The sequence below is a fragment of the Salvelinus namaycush genome, chromosome 13 (genome assembly GCF_016432855.1).
Source record: "Salvelinus namaycush isolate Seneca chromosome 13, SaNama_1.0, whole genome shotgun sequence".
Classification (NCBI taxonomy): Eukaryota; Metazoa; Chordata; class Actinopteri; order Salmoniformes; family Salmonidae; genus Salvelinus; species Salvelinus namaycush.
The window spans coordinates 9268417-9284708 of record NC_052319.1 but is presented as its reverse complement, the minus strand read 5'-3'; the positions used below and the strand labels follow the sequence as shown (position 1 = coordinate 9284708).

Below are 16292 nucleotides of genomic sequence, written 5' to 3'. Positions count from 1 at the left end.
ATTCTAACATCGCTTCCATTTTCCTCAATTGGAAATGTGATAACTGTAGAAAAGTTAACTTTTCTTGATATACATTTGATTATCAGAACCAATAATTAAAGACAATATCTCATAAGGTTCTGTTTGTCATGCAGTTTTTGTGCGAGAAAGCAATTATTGCATGGGGACTTTTTCAACCCAACTGAATCAGGATGGCATAGAGATGGGAAGTAATGAAAAAGGCATGTTCTCTTATACAGATTATTAGTGTGTGAACTTCTCCAATTATGAGCCTACTGAGAATGGGTGATTTCATACACTGTGCCAGTTCACTATGGCCCTTTTCCTTACAAAAAGCACTTAATGTCCACCAATTTCAAAATGTAACAAACCCTGAAATGTTTCAAACATGACAGCATTCCTCCTGAAAGGTAATCAAAAGACTTCTACGTGAATGTTTCTCAAGTGACAGGGCTTATAGTGATGAACAAAGCAAGCTCCTTAGCACATTACCCATAGCAAAGAACGTGTAGAATATGATAGGGGTTGTTTCCCCCCATTGTTTTCAATGACTTGGTTAGTGGCTCCTTGAGCGATCGAGATATCCGAGGGACTCCAGTAACCCAATACAGATGTATGCACCCCGAAACTAAGGATTGTCTTTGAAATAAGAGAGCAAAGATGGAAAGCGAAACAAGCTTTTGGAAGTACTTTTATTTATTTTTTCTTCCAATTACTTTAAAAACTGCAATAATTAAAAATTATGTCACCAGACCAAGACTATTTATTAGTCATACCTCTGTACTCTGACAAAGACTGGTATCAAAGTTGATAAACCCTATAGAAAAGTGTTAGACATTAAAAACACAGATTTATTATCCCTATTGGTGAGCCTAGGGAAGCCTGGAAACTGTTTGTACTTTTGCCTACTCCATTGTCAAGCCAAACATGGCATGACAAGTCCATAAGCAGTTGGCAAGATAGCAGAAACAGACAGGCACTCAAGCTAATTCTAAGTTATTACATCTCTAAATCATATTCCACTTATATAATGTCTTAAAATTATTTATCCCTTATATTATGGTTCTATTTCTTCCCGTGTCATTTTCTATAACTGAATACTGGTAACTGTCGTAGCCTGGCTTGATTATCTATTATTCTCTTGTTAATCACAGTGGCACTTCAGTGTTGTGCCACTAATGTCTCCTCTGTCTGGTGTGTTGGAGATTAAAATGTAGTTTCCCCATGTCCTGCATCTGTGTCCAATGGCGATCGATGGCCACTCAGGGGGTCAGGCGTTTGGGATCACGGGGAAACATGGAGGTCTGGCGGACGTTGTGAAGACCCAGGTAGAGCATGCAGACTCTCTCAAGTCCTGAGGGAAACAATTCACATGTCAGCATTACAGTGCACTTACAATGAGTATATTTAGAGTACCTTGACAACGTCTTTCAGGCCAAGTATATTTACAATGAGTATATTTAGAATAGATGTACAATGGATTTCTTATTGAATATATTTACAATGAGTGCATTTAGATTAGATTGACAATGGTCTTTCTTATTGAGAGGGTATGGGCCAAGGTTTAGAGTCAATATTTATTTCTTACCAATGCCACCACCTCCATGTGGGGGAGCTCCGTATCGGAAGGAGTCAATGTAGGACTTGATCTTCTCCAGGTCTGCAGCAACACAAATCATTGTAATATTTGATACTAGCATCACCACTTTACATATTAGCACCAGCCACCAGTGTATTGGTAACACAGTAATAATATGCAGATTCTCTAGCAATCGCTTAAGAGAAGAAAAGAAGCTTGAGTTACTGATTGCCTTGTTATTCAGGGCAGCCATATTGGTCAGAGTTGTTTCATTACCAATGTTGTGGTGCATGGCCCTCTCAGTGAGCAGCTGGGCATCGTGGATCCTCTGGGCTCCAGAGAGGATCTCCTCTCCTCTCATGAACATGTCGTATGAGTTGGAGTATTTCTGGGAGGAAACATCAGTCAAGTCATTTACACCTCTGGTATAACATTGCCAATGTCCTGCCACAATGGTGTCATGATCAACCTGGTGAAATGTGGTGTGTGTATGTCTGTGTTTGTGACTTGCATACTTTATCGTTAGGGTCAGGCATGGTGTAGAAGGGCCTCACTGCCAGGGGGTACTTGTCCAGCACGTAGAAGTCAGTGTCATACTAACAGAAAGGCAATAAAGAGATGAGTTAGTCTGCTTTGCAGCCTAAAATGCTCAGCACGTACCATCTAGAATAATATAAAATCTGTTGACAAAGAAACTGAACATAACATACCTTTTCTTTCACCAGACGACCAAGCAACTTCTCATTGGGAGTGCTATGAAAAACGTTATTTTCAGTAGGGGAAAAAAAAGGTATTTATTTGCTCTTTACATGTTTTTATTTTTCACATTTTAGTCATGAAGCAGACACTCTTATCCAGAGCGATTTACAGCAGCAATTAGGGTTAAGTGCCTTGCTTAAGGGCACATTGTCAGATTTTTCACCTGGTCGGCTCTGGGATTCGACCAGTAACCATTCGGTTACTGGCCCAATGCTCTTAACCGCTATGCTACTTGCCGACCCATTTTAATGTCTTATGTTGACCTGCTACTGACCTGAGGTCTTCCTCGTCTCCCATCTCCACCCCCGCTTCCCGGAGCATGGCCACGCCTTCCGAATACTCCAGCCTAAGAGTGGGCTCCAGGAACTTGAATGGCTCGCTGGGGTACTGCTTCCCCACCGTCTGGATCTCTGTCTGGAACCTGGCCAACACACACGACACAGACACAGACACAGACACAGACACACGTGAAAAAGGTAATTCAGCAACTCTTGGAGGACAGTAGAAGTTGATAAAGTGCCTCTATTGTTAAAAGGAAAACTTTCCCTTAAAACACACAAGCACAGACACAACTGGGTCACTCAAATACTAATCTTGGTTAACCCAGAACTAAAGTCTTGCGTAATTGGTCAGATACTCGATTAATTTCTGGGTCCATACGCGTTAAGAGAAGAGATCGAATGAGAATCGGAACTGGAACGAAACGCTCTACCCTATATTTGTAAATTACTGGCAAGTCGATGAGCCAAATGTCCCCTCCCCTTCCGAAATTCAAAAGATGCTAACACCTGCGAAATCGGGATTTGTCCAATGCGCCGGAATGAAAGCTGCTCGTTACCTCACGCATCCCGTTGTATCATGACAGATCTACGGCACCACTTATGTTTAAGTAGTATGTCCACGAGAGATTACCCAAATACCACCTGCTCCCTCAGCACAGATGCAATGCCATTTCATACCAGTAGATGGCGGTGGAGGCACGCATTTACTTTATATGGAGCTCATCCACTTGCTCAGTTACAGCCCTGAAATAGGCCCACGAAAGTTTAAACCATACTAACTCACTTTGTTTGCAAATATGGGTTCAAAGCGAATCCCAGCTTACTTGTCTCGGAGTCCTTTGAAGATCTGAACCATGGTGTCGGTGATGGACTCGATCACTTCATGATAGTGGTAGTTGAACGCCAACTCAATATCCAGGCCCACAAACTCTGTCAGATGACGGTGGGTGTTGGAGTCTTCTGCTCTGAACACTGGAACGGAGAACATCTTCAGTTAGTATCAGCGACGTCGTATTTCAGTATAAAGATTAGATCCATCACCCCAGAGATAAACTAGAGGCACCCTATTCCCTTTATAGTGCACTACTTTTGACCAGGGAATAGGGCACCATTAGGGACACATCCTAGACATGTGAGACTGCGGGGGGGGGGGGTCAATACTCCTCTGGTTACATGTGGATCCGGCCAGGTGAGGCCGTGTTGACCTACCTCACAAAGAGACATTGTACAACCAAGCACAAGCCAGTCAGATACACTATGTTTCCTATTGCTCAACATGAGCCATATCACAACACCGTCTATGTGTAAAAATGTGTTGTGTTTGCAGTTATCTGCCCAGGTTTAATATTGTGTAAGCCACTGTTTGTTTGTTGACTACATAACTAGAGTGACTGATGTATTCAACCCAATATTCCAAATTAATTCCCATTATTGGATACAGGGGAGATAGGTGAACGGCTTAGAGATGTGGTATTATATATAGATGAATATTATTTTACATTTTTTTTACTTTATCCAGACAGTTGGAAACAAAGGGGGAGACAGACCAGATGGAACACATAAGTAAGGGTGGTCACAGGGATTGAACCCTGGTCTCCGGTGGTGAGTAGCGTACACGTGCCTGGCTAGTAGCATTCCCGCTAGACCATTGGTTCTTCACAAGGTGCTGCCTTACCTGGTCCCACACAGAACACCTTGTCAAAGTCAGCACAGATACACATCTGCTTGTAGAGCTGGGGAGACTGGGCCAGGTAGGCGCTGGTTTTGAAGTAGGACACAGTGAAGACGTTCGCCCCACCCTCACTGGCAGCTAGAGAGGAGAAAGACACCTTTTAGTCAACTATCCCAGGAGAGAGGCAACACATGGCACAAAAATCATCTGTCTGTAGTGAACAGCCTTTTTCAAGTCGTCTATGTGATGACACCATTTCCTAACAGCGCCATTAACTTATTTACGCACGTGTTAGACGTTCATGTCATATAGTAGATTGTCTGATGTGTTTTCCTTTACAGAAGGGTGGTCACATAGAACATTTTGTACAGGGTACGTGTGATGGGTGTTGGCAGAGGTGAATGCGGTTTTTAGATTAGCGCACACTGTTGATCCGCAGCTGCTCTCACCGAAAAGGCGGCAATTTTAAATGCGTCAATGCCAGGCTGGGTTGAATGCCATTGGCTCCTACCAAAGATGAGGAAGTGAAAGCAACACTTGTTTCACCACAGCTCAGTTTAAAAAAACTATCACATTTGGGGTTGTGGTAGCAAGTACTGTAGTAAACAACACTGTTGTGTTACACATTTCTATGGCTACAAAATGTGACACATGGTCACACATTGTCTATGTGCTCACGCTTGTGAAGTGCAATTGAGAGTCAGCTCATCAAAGAGCACAAATGACCAGGTAGTCAGAGTCGAGCCTGGGCTGCTTTATATGAGCTCAGTGCTGGTACCTGAAATGATTTTGGGGGTCTGGATCTCCACAAAGCCCTTGTTGGTCAGGGTGTCTCTAAAGAGCTGGCACACTCCGGATTGCAGGCGGAAGATGGCCTGGCTGGTCGTTGTCTACCAGAGGAGAAACAAGCAGACACACACACAATGCCAAAAAAAAGCGGGAAAAAAGCAGTCAATTAAATTCAACTTCCTGAGAGGGAACTTCATGTGTGGTGACGGATTGCTACACAAGACACATAACATAAAACATGTACAGTATAAAGGATTGGAAGCATTCTATGCAATCGCAGGAGATATAAATATACAGTACCAGTCAAATGTTTGGACACACCTACTCATTCAAAGGGTTTTTCGTATTTATTTTTTTACATTGTAGAATAAAAGTGAAGACATCAAAACTATGAAATAACACATGGAATGTAACCAAAAGGGTGTTAAACAAATCTAAATATATTTGAGATTCTTCAAAGTAGACACCATTTGCATTGATGACAGCTTTGCACACTCTAGGGATTCTCTCAACCAGCTTCACCTGGAATGCTTTTTCAAGTCTTGAAGGAGTTCCCACATATGCTGAGCACTTGGCTGCTTTTCCTTCACTCTGTGGTTCAACTCATCCCAAACCATCTCAATTGGGTTGAGGTCGGGTGACTGTGGAGGCCAGGTCATCTGATGCAGCACTCCTTTCCTCTCCTTCTTCGTCAAATAGCCCTTACACAGCCTGGAGTTGTGTTTTGAGTCATTGTCCTGTTTTAAAACAAATGATAGTCCCACTAGGCGCAAACCAGATGGGATGGCGTATCGCTGCAGAATGCTGTGGTAGCCATGCTGGTTAAGTGGCCCTTGGATTCTAAATAAATCACAGTGTCACCAGCAAAGCACACCCACACCTCTTCCTCCATGCTTCACGGTGGGAACCACACACGCCGAGATCATCCGTTCACCTACTCTGCGGCTCACAAAGCCATGGCAGTTGGAACCAAAAATCTCAAATTTGGACTCATCAGACCAAAGGAAAGATTTTCACTGGTCTAATGTCCATTGCTTGTGTTTCTTAGCCCAAGCAAGTCTCTTCTTCTTATTGGTGTCCTTTAGTAGTGGTTTCCATGCAGCAATTCGACCATGAAGGCCTGATTGAGATGTGAGATGTGTCTGTTACTTGAACTCTGAAGCATTTATTTGGGCTGCAATTTCTGAGGCTGGTAACTCTAATGAACTTATCCTCTGCAGCAGAGGTAACTCTGGGTCTTCCTTTCCTGTGGCGGTCCTCATGAGAGACAGTTTCATCATAGTGCTTGATGGTTTTTGCGACTGCACTTTTTTTCCCAGATTGACTGACCTTCATGTCTTAAGGTAATGATGGCCTGTCGTTTCTCTTTGCTTATTTGAGCTGTTCTTAACATAATATGGACTTGGTCTTTTACCAAATAGGGCTATCTTCTGTATACCACCCCTACCTTGTCACAACCCAACTGATTGGTTCAAATGCATTAAGGAAAGAAATTCCAAAAATTCACTTAAGGCACACCTGTTAATTGAAAAGCATTCCAGGTGACTACCTCGTGAAGCTGGTTGAGAATATGCCAAGAGTGTGCAAACTCGTCATCAAGACAAAGGGTGGCTACTTTGACAAATCAAAAATATATTTGATTTGTTTAACACTTTTTTGGTTACTACATGATTTCATGTGTGTTATTTCATATAGTTATGTCTACTCTATTATTCTACAATGTAGAAAACAGTAAAAAATAAAGAAAACCCCTGGAATGAGTAGGTGTGTTCAAACCTGTATATACAATTGAAGTCGGATGTTTACATACACCTTAGTCAAATACATTTAAACTCAGTTTTTCACAATTCCATACATTTAATCCTAGTAAAAATTCCCTGTCTTAGGTCAGTTAGGATCACCACTTTATTTTAAGAATGTGAAATGTCAGATCAATAGCAGAGAGAATGATTTACTTCAGCTTTTATTTCTTTCATCGCATTCCCAGTGGGTCAGAAGTTTACATACACTCAATTAGTATTTGGTAGCATTGCCTTTACATTGTTTAACTTGGGTCAAACGTTTCGGGTAGCCTTCCACAAGCGTCCCACAATAAGTTGGGTGAATTTTGGCCCATTCCTCCTGACAGAGCTGGTGTAACTGGGTCAGGTTTGTAGGCCTCCTTGCTCTCTCACACTTTTTCAGTTCTGCCCACACATTTTCTATAGGATTGAGGTCAAGGCTTTGTGATGGCCACTCCAATACCTTGACTTTGTTGTCCTTAAGCCATTTCGCCACAACTTTGGAAGTATGCTTGGGGTCATTGTCCATTTGGAAGACCCATTTGCGACCAAGCTTTAACTTCCTGACTGATGTCTTGAGATGTTGCTTCAATATATCCACATCATTTTCCTCCCTCATGATGCCATCTATTTTGTGAAGTGCACCAGGCCCTCCTGCAGAAAAGCACCCCCACAAAATGATGCTGACACCCCCGTGCTTCACGGTTGGGATGGTGTTCTTCGGCTTGCAAGCCTCCCCCTTTTTCCTCCAAACATAACGATGGTCATTATGGCCAAACAGTTCTATTTTTCTTTCATCAGACCAGAGGACATTTCTCCAAAAAGTACCATCTTTGTCCCCATGTGCAGTTGCAAACCGTAGTCTGGCTTTTTTTATGGCGGTTTTGGAGCAGTGGCTTCCTTCTTTGCTGAGCGGCCTTTCAGGTTATGTCGATATAGGACTCATTTTACTGTGGATATAGATACTTTTATACCTGTTTCCTCCAGCATCTTCACAAAGTCCTTTGCTGTTGTTTTGGGACTGATTTGCACTTTTCGCACCAAAGTACGTTCATCTCTAGGAGACAGAACACGTCTCCTTCCTGAGCGGTATGATGGCTGCGTAGTCCCATGGTGTTTATACTTGCGTTCTATTGTTTGTACAGATGAATATGGTACCTTCAGGCGTTTGGAAATTGCTTCCACGGATGAACCAGACTTGTGGAGGTCTACAATTTTTTTTCTGAGGTCTTGGCTGATTTCTTTTAATTTTCCCATGATGTCAAGCAAAGAGGCACTGAGTTTGAAGGTAGGCCTTGAAATACATCCACAGGTACACCTCCAATTGACTCAAATTATGTCAATTAGCCTATCAGAAGCTTCTAAAGCCATGACATAATTTCAGGAATTTTCCAAGCTGTTTAAAGGCACAGTCAACGTATACCATGACTACACCGCTCGCGTTGCAAAATAAATGTAGGAATATATGTTATTAAATTATTGCACCCACACTGCCAACGAGCGTCTGCGTTGCCAAGGGCTAAAATAGAAGTAATTGCTATTTCTGACGCAGATCACGCTGCAAGTCTGCCTCTCCCATCTCCTCATTGGTTTATAGAAGCAGGTACCCACGTGCCATCTCCTCATTGGTTATGCCCACGTGGATGATTGAAAGACGAACTGTTTTGCCGGTCGTCGTGGTAATACTATGAAAGTGTAGATGCCAATCACCATATAAGTTCAAAGATGAAAATGCCTGGAAGGAGGAGAGATGACTAAAAATGATTTGGTTGACCGTTTTATGTGTGGATTAATTGTCGGAGTAGAGGACCTTGTGCATTTCAGGTAAAATAACAACTCAATGTCTATATCCCAGGACAAATTAGCTAGCAACAGCAAGCTAGCTAAATAGGACAAATTAGCTAGCAAGTGCAAGCTAACTAGCTAAATTGCCATACATGTTTAATGCTTTTCGACCTGTCCCCAAATTAATGTCATTGGTTCAGAGTTTGTTTTGATATTTTAACCTGCGTGTCGTGATCGCGTTTGGTGTAGGGGGACAAAATACATTTGTGCACGATGGCGCACGCGCACAGCCACTTTGGGTTCCGTGTTAGTGTATGTAAACTTCTGACCGACTGGAATTGTGATATAGTGAATAAGTTAAATAAATCTGTCTGTAAACAATTCTTGGACAAATTACTTGTGTCTAGAAAAGTAGATGTCCTAACCGACACCAGTCTCAACATTAACAGTGAAGAGGCGACTCCAGGATGCTGGCCTTCTAGGCAGAGTTCCTCTGTCCAGTGTCTGTGTTATTTTGCCCATCTTATTCTTTTCTTTTTATTGTCCAGTCTGAGATATGGCTTTTTCTTTGCAAATCTGCCTGGAAGTCCAGCATCCCGGAGTCGCCTCTTCACTGTTGACGTTGAGACTGGTGTTTTGCAGGTACTATTTAATGAAGCTGCCAGTTGAGGACTTGTGAGGCGTCTGTTTCTCAAACTAGACACTCTAATGTACTTGTCCTCTTGCTCAGTTGTGCACCGGGGCCTCCCACTCCTCTTTCTATTCTGGTTTGAGCCAGTTTGTGCTGTTCTGTGAAGGGAGTAGTACACAGCGTTGTACGAGATTTCAGTTTCTTGGCAATTTCTCGCATGGAATGGCCTTCATTTCTCAGAACAAGAATAAACTGACGAGTTTCAGGAGAAAGTTCTTTGTTTCTAGCCATTTTGAGCCTGTAATCAAACCCCAAAATGCTGATGCTCCAGATACTCAACTAGTCTAAAGGCCAGTTTTATTGCTGCTTTAATCAGAACAGTTTATCTGTGCTAACATAATTGCAGAAGGGTTATCTAATGATCAATTAGCCTTTTAAAATGATAAACTTGGATTAGCTAACACAACGTGTCATTGGAACACAGGAGTGATGGATGCTGATAATTGGCCTCTGAACACCTATGTAGATATTCCATAAAAAATGTGCAGTTTTCAGCTACAATAGTCATTTACAACATCAACAATGTCTACACTGTATTTCCGATCAATTTGATGTTATTTTAAAATGGACAAAAAAAATTGCTTCTCTTTCAAAAACAAGGACATTTCTAAGTGACCCCAAACTTTTGAACGGTAATGTATATAAATACAATAAAGAGAAACTGAGCAGTTTGATGTTGGCACAAAACTAGAAGGTCCTCCACCAACAAACACCTTTCATTTTTCAAAAGGTTGCAAATCAATGGAACACTGATTTTAAACTTTGAAGTTTCAGAGTGGGATGCAGTCATTGCAGCTTCTATGATATGAAGACTGACGTACAGCATATAAAAGGTTCCTCTGGAAAAAAATGTGTGGTGTAGATAATGACCCACACACAGAGATATTACACGATGCCAAAAAAAAAAAGAGTGAACAGACAACACTGCTTGCGTCACATCTTGCCTTGTACAGTCTCGACACCTTTCATTTCATAAGAGGGAGTGGAGACAGGGTGCATTTCACATTAATCTAAGCCTTTAGAAAATAAACATGAGATAGAGCTCTTTGTCTTATTTTCAAAACCTAACATTGGCAATTCATTCTAGTTGTATACAGAGGTCAACTTAGTGGCGTAGAAAATAACCCAGTCATCAAAATGACTCGTGATGAGGCACGTCAATAGCTGCGTATTACACATAACGTCTGGGAACGAGCAGAGGAACAGCCAAAACCCCAAACCTCATGACTGTAAGGCTACTAAGAGCCAATAGGAGTGTTCTTCTCAGTTCTCAGTTGATCAGATTACTAATTTCCTAATATGACTGGTGTTATTACTGAGGATTTATTCAACCAGTTCTATCTGGTTTCATCTCGGGTTTTAGTCATCTACACAAAGAGTTTAATACAAAAAGCTCTGAGCGTCCTGATTGAAAGCTGAAGGCTCACATTTCTATCTTTTAAACATTCCCAAATGCCTGAACGGGAGTTTTCGGACTCTTTCATTGTCAGAGAATGAATCTGCAGACAACAACTCTGGTCCAGTCTGGCCCCGGTTGAAATGGTAAACCGATATGTAGCCTATAGTTGACTGTGGTTGGAATATAACTCCTCCTTTGATGAATAACTGCCACTTCTGGATAACACTAGATGAAATTGCTAAGCAGATACACCTAGTGAGCAAACCAAACTGACATGAAAGCCTGATTAGAAACAGACTTATACAAATAAGTTACATAATTCCTGTGCAAAAAACACTTCTCTCTACTGTGAGTTGGGAGGAGGGGTCTGTTATCTTTCTATGTCCTCACACCAGGGTGGGAGGTATAAAAGAGAGTGAGAGCGAAATAACTCCGTGCGTCACTCTCGTTGACATGCAAGCTCTCAAAACAATCGTGCCTAACAGCCCATGGCTTGTGGTTTTGGTCACACGCCACCATCACCACTCATATTGTGCCTGACGGATAGTACCGTATTTCCCTAGAGAGTATCAACCATTTATTTTCAACAAAATGGCTGGCCTGTAGGGAAGTTATGTGAAATAATTCTTTCATTTTCACTGAAACGGTTCTTGGTTGGTAGGTGCCTTTTCATTATGGTTGCCCTTTATTGTTGACTGGGGTTAGGGATAGGGGTCTGTCTGTGTGAAACCCTGTTTATGGGTTTACCCTTCATTTAAGTGTGGTTGTGATAACAGGCCCAAGTCCTCAAGCTCAAAGAGACATTTTGTAGAAACAGGTGTTGTGACAAAGCCAGAGTGAGGCGAGCGGTAGGGCTGTTTTCCTGCTGCCACATCACTAGTGTGGGTACGCCTCAGAACAGAACAATGAGGCCTCTAGCACAGTCTGGTTTAGAACCCCTCTCCTAAAACCTCTGAACCCATGCACAGTTCTATACTCCACTCTACCAGCAGGCTAACTCACGGGCCTGCAAAGTGGGAAAGATACCACGATTCTGCCATTTTTCATCTCATCGTCACAATATTTTGTTGATACGAATGTAGAGTCTTCAAAACCCAATTTGAATCTAGAATAACTCATTATATTTTTGTGTCATTCATTTGTCATGGAAGAATGTAACACTGGTTGAAGTGTGATAGTGTCGTAGAACTTACCCTGAGATCAATGACTCGGTTGTCCAGTCTGGTGTCCTGGTTGACCGTCGCTCTTCCATCCTGAGTAAACGCATAACGCCAACATCATTTGACCACATTACAAAACATTTAAAGTATTAAACACATCTGAAGTATATGGGAACAAACTATTGGACATGTGTGAAAACACAGTAGGACATTGAAATATAATGTGTGACATGATCCATGTGTTCTAATGTTTATTTATTTCCCCCCCCCCCGGAAATGAATCACTATCCTGTTCTATTTTTAAACCTTATAAACCAGTTTTTTATTTTTATTATAAACTAATACAACAAATTTACAATCCAATAAAACAGTAAGAGAACGCCGAAGCTCCTAAATGTTACATCACAGGATGTCAAAGGTTGTCAGGCTTTACTGGAGCTCATGGCGTTAAAACAGGCTGTGAACAAGCTCCACACATCCAGCTCATATTGAGGCAGAACATGAAGACGGAGACACAGACCGAGCCCAGTCCAGAGCCTCCTCCCCAACGGTAGTTCCTGTAACTGACAGACAGACTCCCCACAGACAAAACCTTAGACACAACTGCCGTTGGGGTTGGCATACTGCATAAACACTGACACACTTCAGCTGTCTCTAAATCACACTGGAGAGTAGACCCTTAATACAGACACTGACTGAAAACATGGCTCCCGAGTGGCGCAGCGGTCTAAGGCACTGCATCTCAGTGCTAGAGACGTCACTACAGACCCTGGTTCGGTTCCACGCTGTATCACAACCGGACGTGATTGTGAGTCCCATAGAGTGGCGCACAATTGGCCCAGAGTCATCCGGGTTAGGGTTTGACCGGGGTAGGCCGTCATTGTAAATAAGGATTTGTTCTTAACTGACTTGCCTAGTTAAATAAAGGTTCAATCAAATAAATGGCAGTATAGAACCAATAATATTCAAAAACAACAGTGGAAGGCCTTGAGGGTGTGTATGTATTTTTCACCCAGCATCAGGACGGAGGAAGTTCTCTGGATGAAATGAGTTTGACCTTTGATCAGCTAAGAAGAGCTACCTGCGCGAGGCCCAAGAGCCCTGGCCCTCATCCTCACCTCATCCCCCTCTCCTTCCGGCCTCACGCAATCCTCCAGCTGCAGGGGCAGACGAGGCTCGGCCTGGCTGATGACAAAAATCTGAAACGGGAAAAGGTGAGATTTTTCTTTAGAAGGTTTGGTTCAACTAGATTCGCAGTTAGAAAGTCGCTCTAAACTCACAGTACTTTCCAGGTTCAACTGCTAGGCGGAACGGAAAGTACCACAACTCCAAAAAGAGAAAGCAGTCAAAAACCGTCGCAGACGGATATCTTTGAACCAGTAGCTCCTCTGATTCACGGCTGTCCTCCCTCCGTGTGCATGTCTGTTGGTCTGTTTGTCTGTGGTGTGGTCAGACAGAGCAGAAGACAGACCTACCCTCTCTATGTGCAACTCCACATCCTGCTGAGAGCAGCTCTCGATCGTCTGCTCCACCTTCTTCACCACCGCCTCCACGTCCACGATGCTCTCCTTGTTGATGCTGCAGACGGGGGGGGGGGGTAAAGAGGCACAGCCCTTATCAGTCTACACAGATCAATTGAAGTCAAACGAGTGGGGGTCTAGCTGAGAACTGAAAGTTTCCATTCAAAACCCTGATTCAGTCACAGGAGCTTTTCATGATCTGAAAGAATTGGTGGTGTGGGGGGGGGGGGGGGGGGGGGGGGGGGGGGGGGGGGGGGGGGGGGGGGGGGTGTTGAGCAGTTGGTAACCACGATATAAAGAAACAAAATACAAAAATGGTGGCTACATAAATTCACCTTGATGCTACTCTTCCTGAGGCAAAATGTCACAGGATAATGTTGTTTTGATCCACGGTTACCATGGTGTCAGACATTCCTATTCTCTTTTCACTTAATCATCCGATTGCGACAACGTGCAAACACATAAATCACAGCTATGAACTACAGTAAAACATCAGTGGCCTCACAACAATAAGACAGAGGTTAAACAACCCTTTGAAAGACATGCTGAGTGACTACCAGAGCAGGCCACTGCTATCCTATCCCACTGTCCAAGCCCCCAGGAGAGCCTCATAGAAATATGAAGAACTGTCAATACCAACTGTCACATAGCACAGTGCCAATGGAGCAAGCCCGGTGTGATCCTTCACCTCTTCTCATTAAAAAGCAGTAATGAGAGACAGGAGCGTTGTGAATGGTGAACCCAGTCAGTCCACTGCAGCTGCCTCAGTCAGACGTTTCACACTATGGGGGGGGGGGGGGGGGGGGGAAATCAGCTAGACAAATAAAAAGCCCACATTAATAACCTCCTCCCTCTAACACCTGGCCAGCCTGCCCAGGGACAATGAACACTGCCCATCAACTAATATGAGTAAGTCATACAAGTAAGACTTTTGATTACCTAGACTAGTGTCATGTCCATGGGGTGTACTTGTACATCAAGATGACTCACACCACAGGAACAGGAGATCCTATGGTCCGCTCTGGCTCAAAACAAGGCAACTGACTAGGCTGTGTCTTATATAAAGATATGTGAAACCTTTCAATCTATTGTGTAATATTATGTTCTAGTAAGAGAAAGTTAACCAAGATACTTTGATGCAGAGGATACCCTAACCCTAATTTAACTCGGCACGAGGAAGTGGAAATATTATGTGACACAAGCATTACACACTCTTCCCTATAGGTCACCACTGGCCTGGCTTAACCTCTTGATGATTACGAAAGGACCCATGTGACCCAGAAGCTTACTCTGCTTCCCCAGAATTCAATCAACATAGAACATGTCCAACAGCTAGATTTGATTAACCGTTTAAGGCCAATAGTTGTGATTTTTTTTTTTAATTGTTGGGAAAAGTACAATATGCATTGTGTGGATTGATAAGATTTGGGAGCAGGATGTTTAGATCTCTGCGGAAGCTGCAGGCCTCAACCCGATCTGCATCTCAAATGGCACCCTATTCCCTATGAGCTCTGGTCAAGAGTAGTGCACTTTATAGGGAATAGGGTGACATTTGGGACACAACCCGACTATACATTTGTCTTGAGTGTGTTTTGATGTAAGCTGGTTCATGACAGACGTTTCATCATGGATTTGGTGGTTGTGTGCAATAACTGCAATACAATAAACTGCCGAATCAAAACACCTATCTACACAAGCAAAGTAAAAACAAAAATTATTTTGGAGCAATCGAGCCACAGCATTTAAAAAAAATACATGATCTGATAGTCTAGATCTAGCCAAAGTGTGAGGAAGGGTGTTTGAAGGTACAGGTGAATGAGTGGTAGCGATGTAGAGCACAAACAGGGACTATTATTGTCCTTAAACTAGAAATAAAAAAATGTAATAGGAACTAAACGGGCAGAAACTATGAGGGGCCTACCTGAATTTGTCTAATAACAAATTATTGTTTTTGTTTTCAGTTGCAAAACGTTTTGCTACAGTGTACACCAGCTCTGAAGCAACCTCCAGATTGTATCACAGACAAGAGGTTGAGAGGAAACCGTGAGCGGTCAAACCACTGACACAACTTACAAGGTCAGAGGGTCCTGTCAATGAGGTGAATGTTTTGACCATGTGACCTTGGCCTAGATAACATGTGTGGCCTTGTCTACTGGAGACACTGTCATTTTTAGAGACATGTTATTGACACGGAAGCACTACTGTACTAGCAATAAAGTGTAGGAGCAATTGCTAACTAACTGTAATCAATTTTAACTGTGGGGCGGAACAATTCACTAATTTGCCGTTAATTCGTCTCCAAAACGTCTCCAGTAATGTTAACTTTTTGACGTTTGTGACGTTTCCACTTTCCAAGCGTATTGGACTGGCCTACTGATCATAAAATAAGTGGTGTTGGGCCTATATAGTCCTTCCGTTTATACTTCATTCAGCGTTTTTCATTGAAGTGTTTTAAGAGTCATTCATTAAGTGTAATCATGTCAACTTAGAGATTAGAACGTGTTTGACATACCTGACTTGGAAAAGTGTAGTATCCTCATGCTGTTATACTTTTCATAAAGGCCTCCAGTAGCAGACTAAGTTGAGTCTGACCCATCGGTGAAAGCAACACGCTGACCCCACCGCTCGTGTCGCCTGCGCCAAGCGTTGCAAAATACATTTACGCATACATGTTATTCAATCATTATGCGCCTCAGCGAGCGTCGGCGTGGCCAGGCGCTAAAATAGAAATAGGTTCTATTTGTGATGCTCAGCGCGCTGCAAGTCCGGCCTCTCCCATCTCCTCATTGGTTTTTAAGAGCATATACCCACGTGGGTGATTGAAAGATGAACTGGTGTCCACACTCCAGTCGGTTGTATAGTCGTGGCCAAAAGTT

The 16292-nt window shown here is 42.8% G+C and overlaps 1 protein-coding gene across 1 annotated transcript in view; it reads right to left on the bottom strand.

The window, feature by feature from the left end:
• Positions 1–673: 673 nt before the first annotated feature.
• The window catches only part of dars1 (aspartyl-tRNA synthetase 1), a 32956-nt gene continuing 17337 nt past the window's right edge, over positions 674–16292 (bottom strand). The window contains exons 7-18 of the mRNA XM_039006711.1: positions 13372–13474; positions 13015–13095; positions 11930–11989; positions 5070–5181; positions 4295–4429; positions 3444–3591; positions 2613–2759; positions 2290–2332; positions 2095–2175; positions 1856–1967; positions 1589–1660; positions 674–1354 (exon numbers count right to left, since the gene is read on the bottom strand). Coding sequence (XP_038862639.1) covers positions 1263–1354; positions 1589–1660; positions 1856–1967; positions 2095–2175; positions 2290–2332; positions 2613–2759; positions 3444–3591; positions 4295–4429; positions 5070–5181; positions 11930–11989; positions 13015–13095; positions 13372–13474 — 1186 coding nt within the window. The 3' untranslated portion in view covers positions 674–1262. The remainder of the gene's footprint in view (positions 1355–1588; positions 1661–1855; positions 1968–2094; positions 2176–2289; positions 2333–2612; positions 2760–3443; positions 3592–4294; positions 4430–5069; positions 5182–11929; positions 11990–13014; positions 13096–13371; positions 13475–16292) is intronic.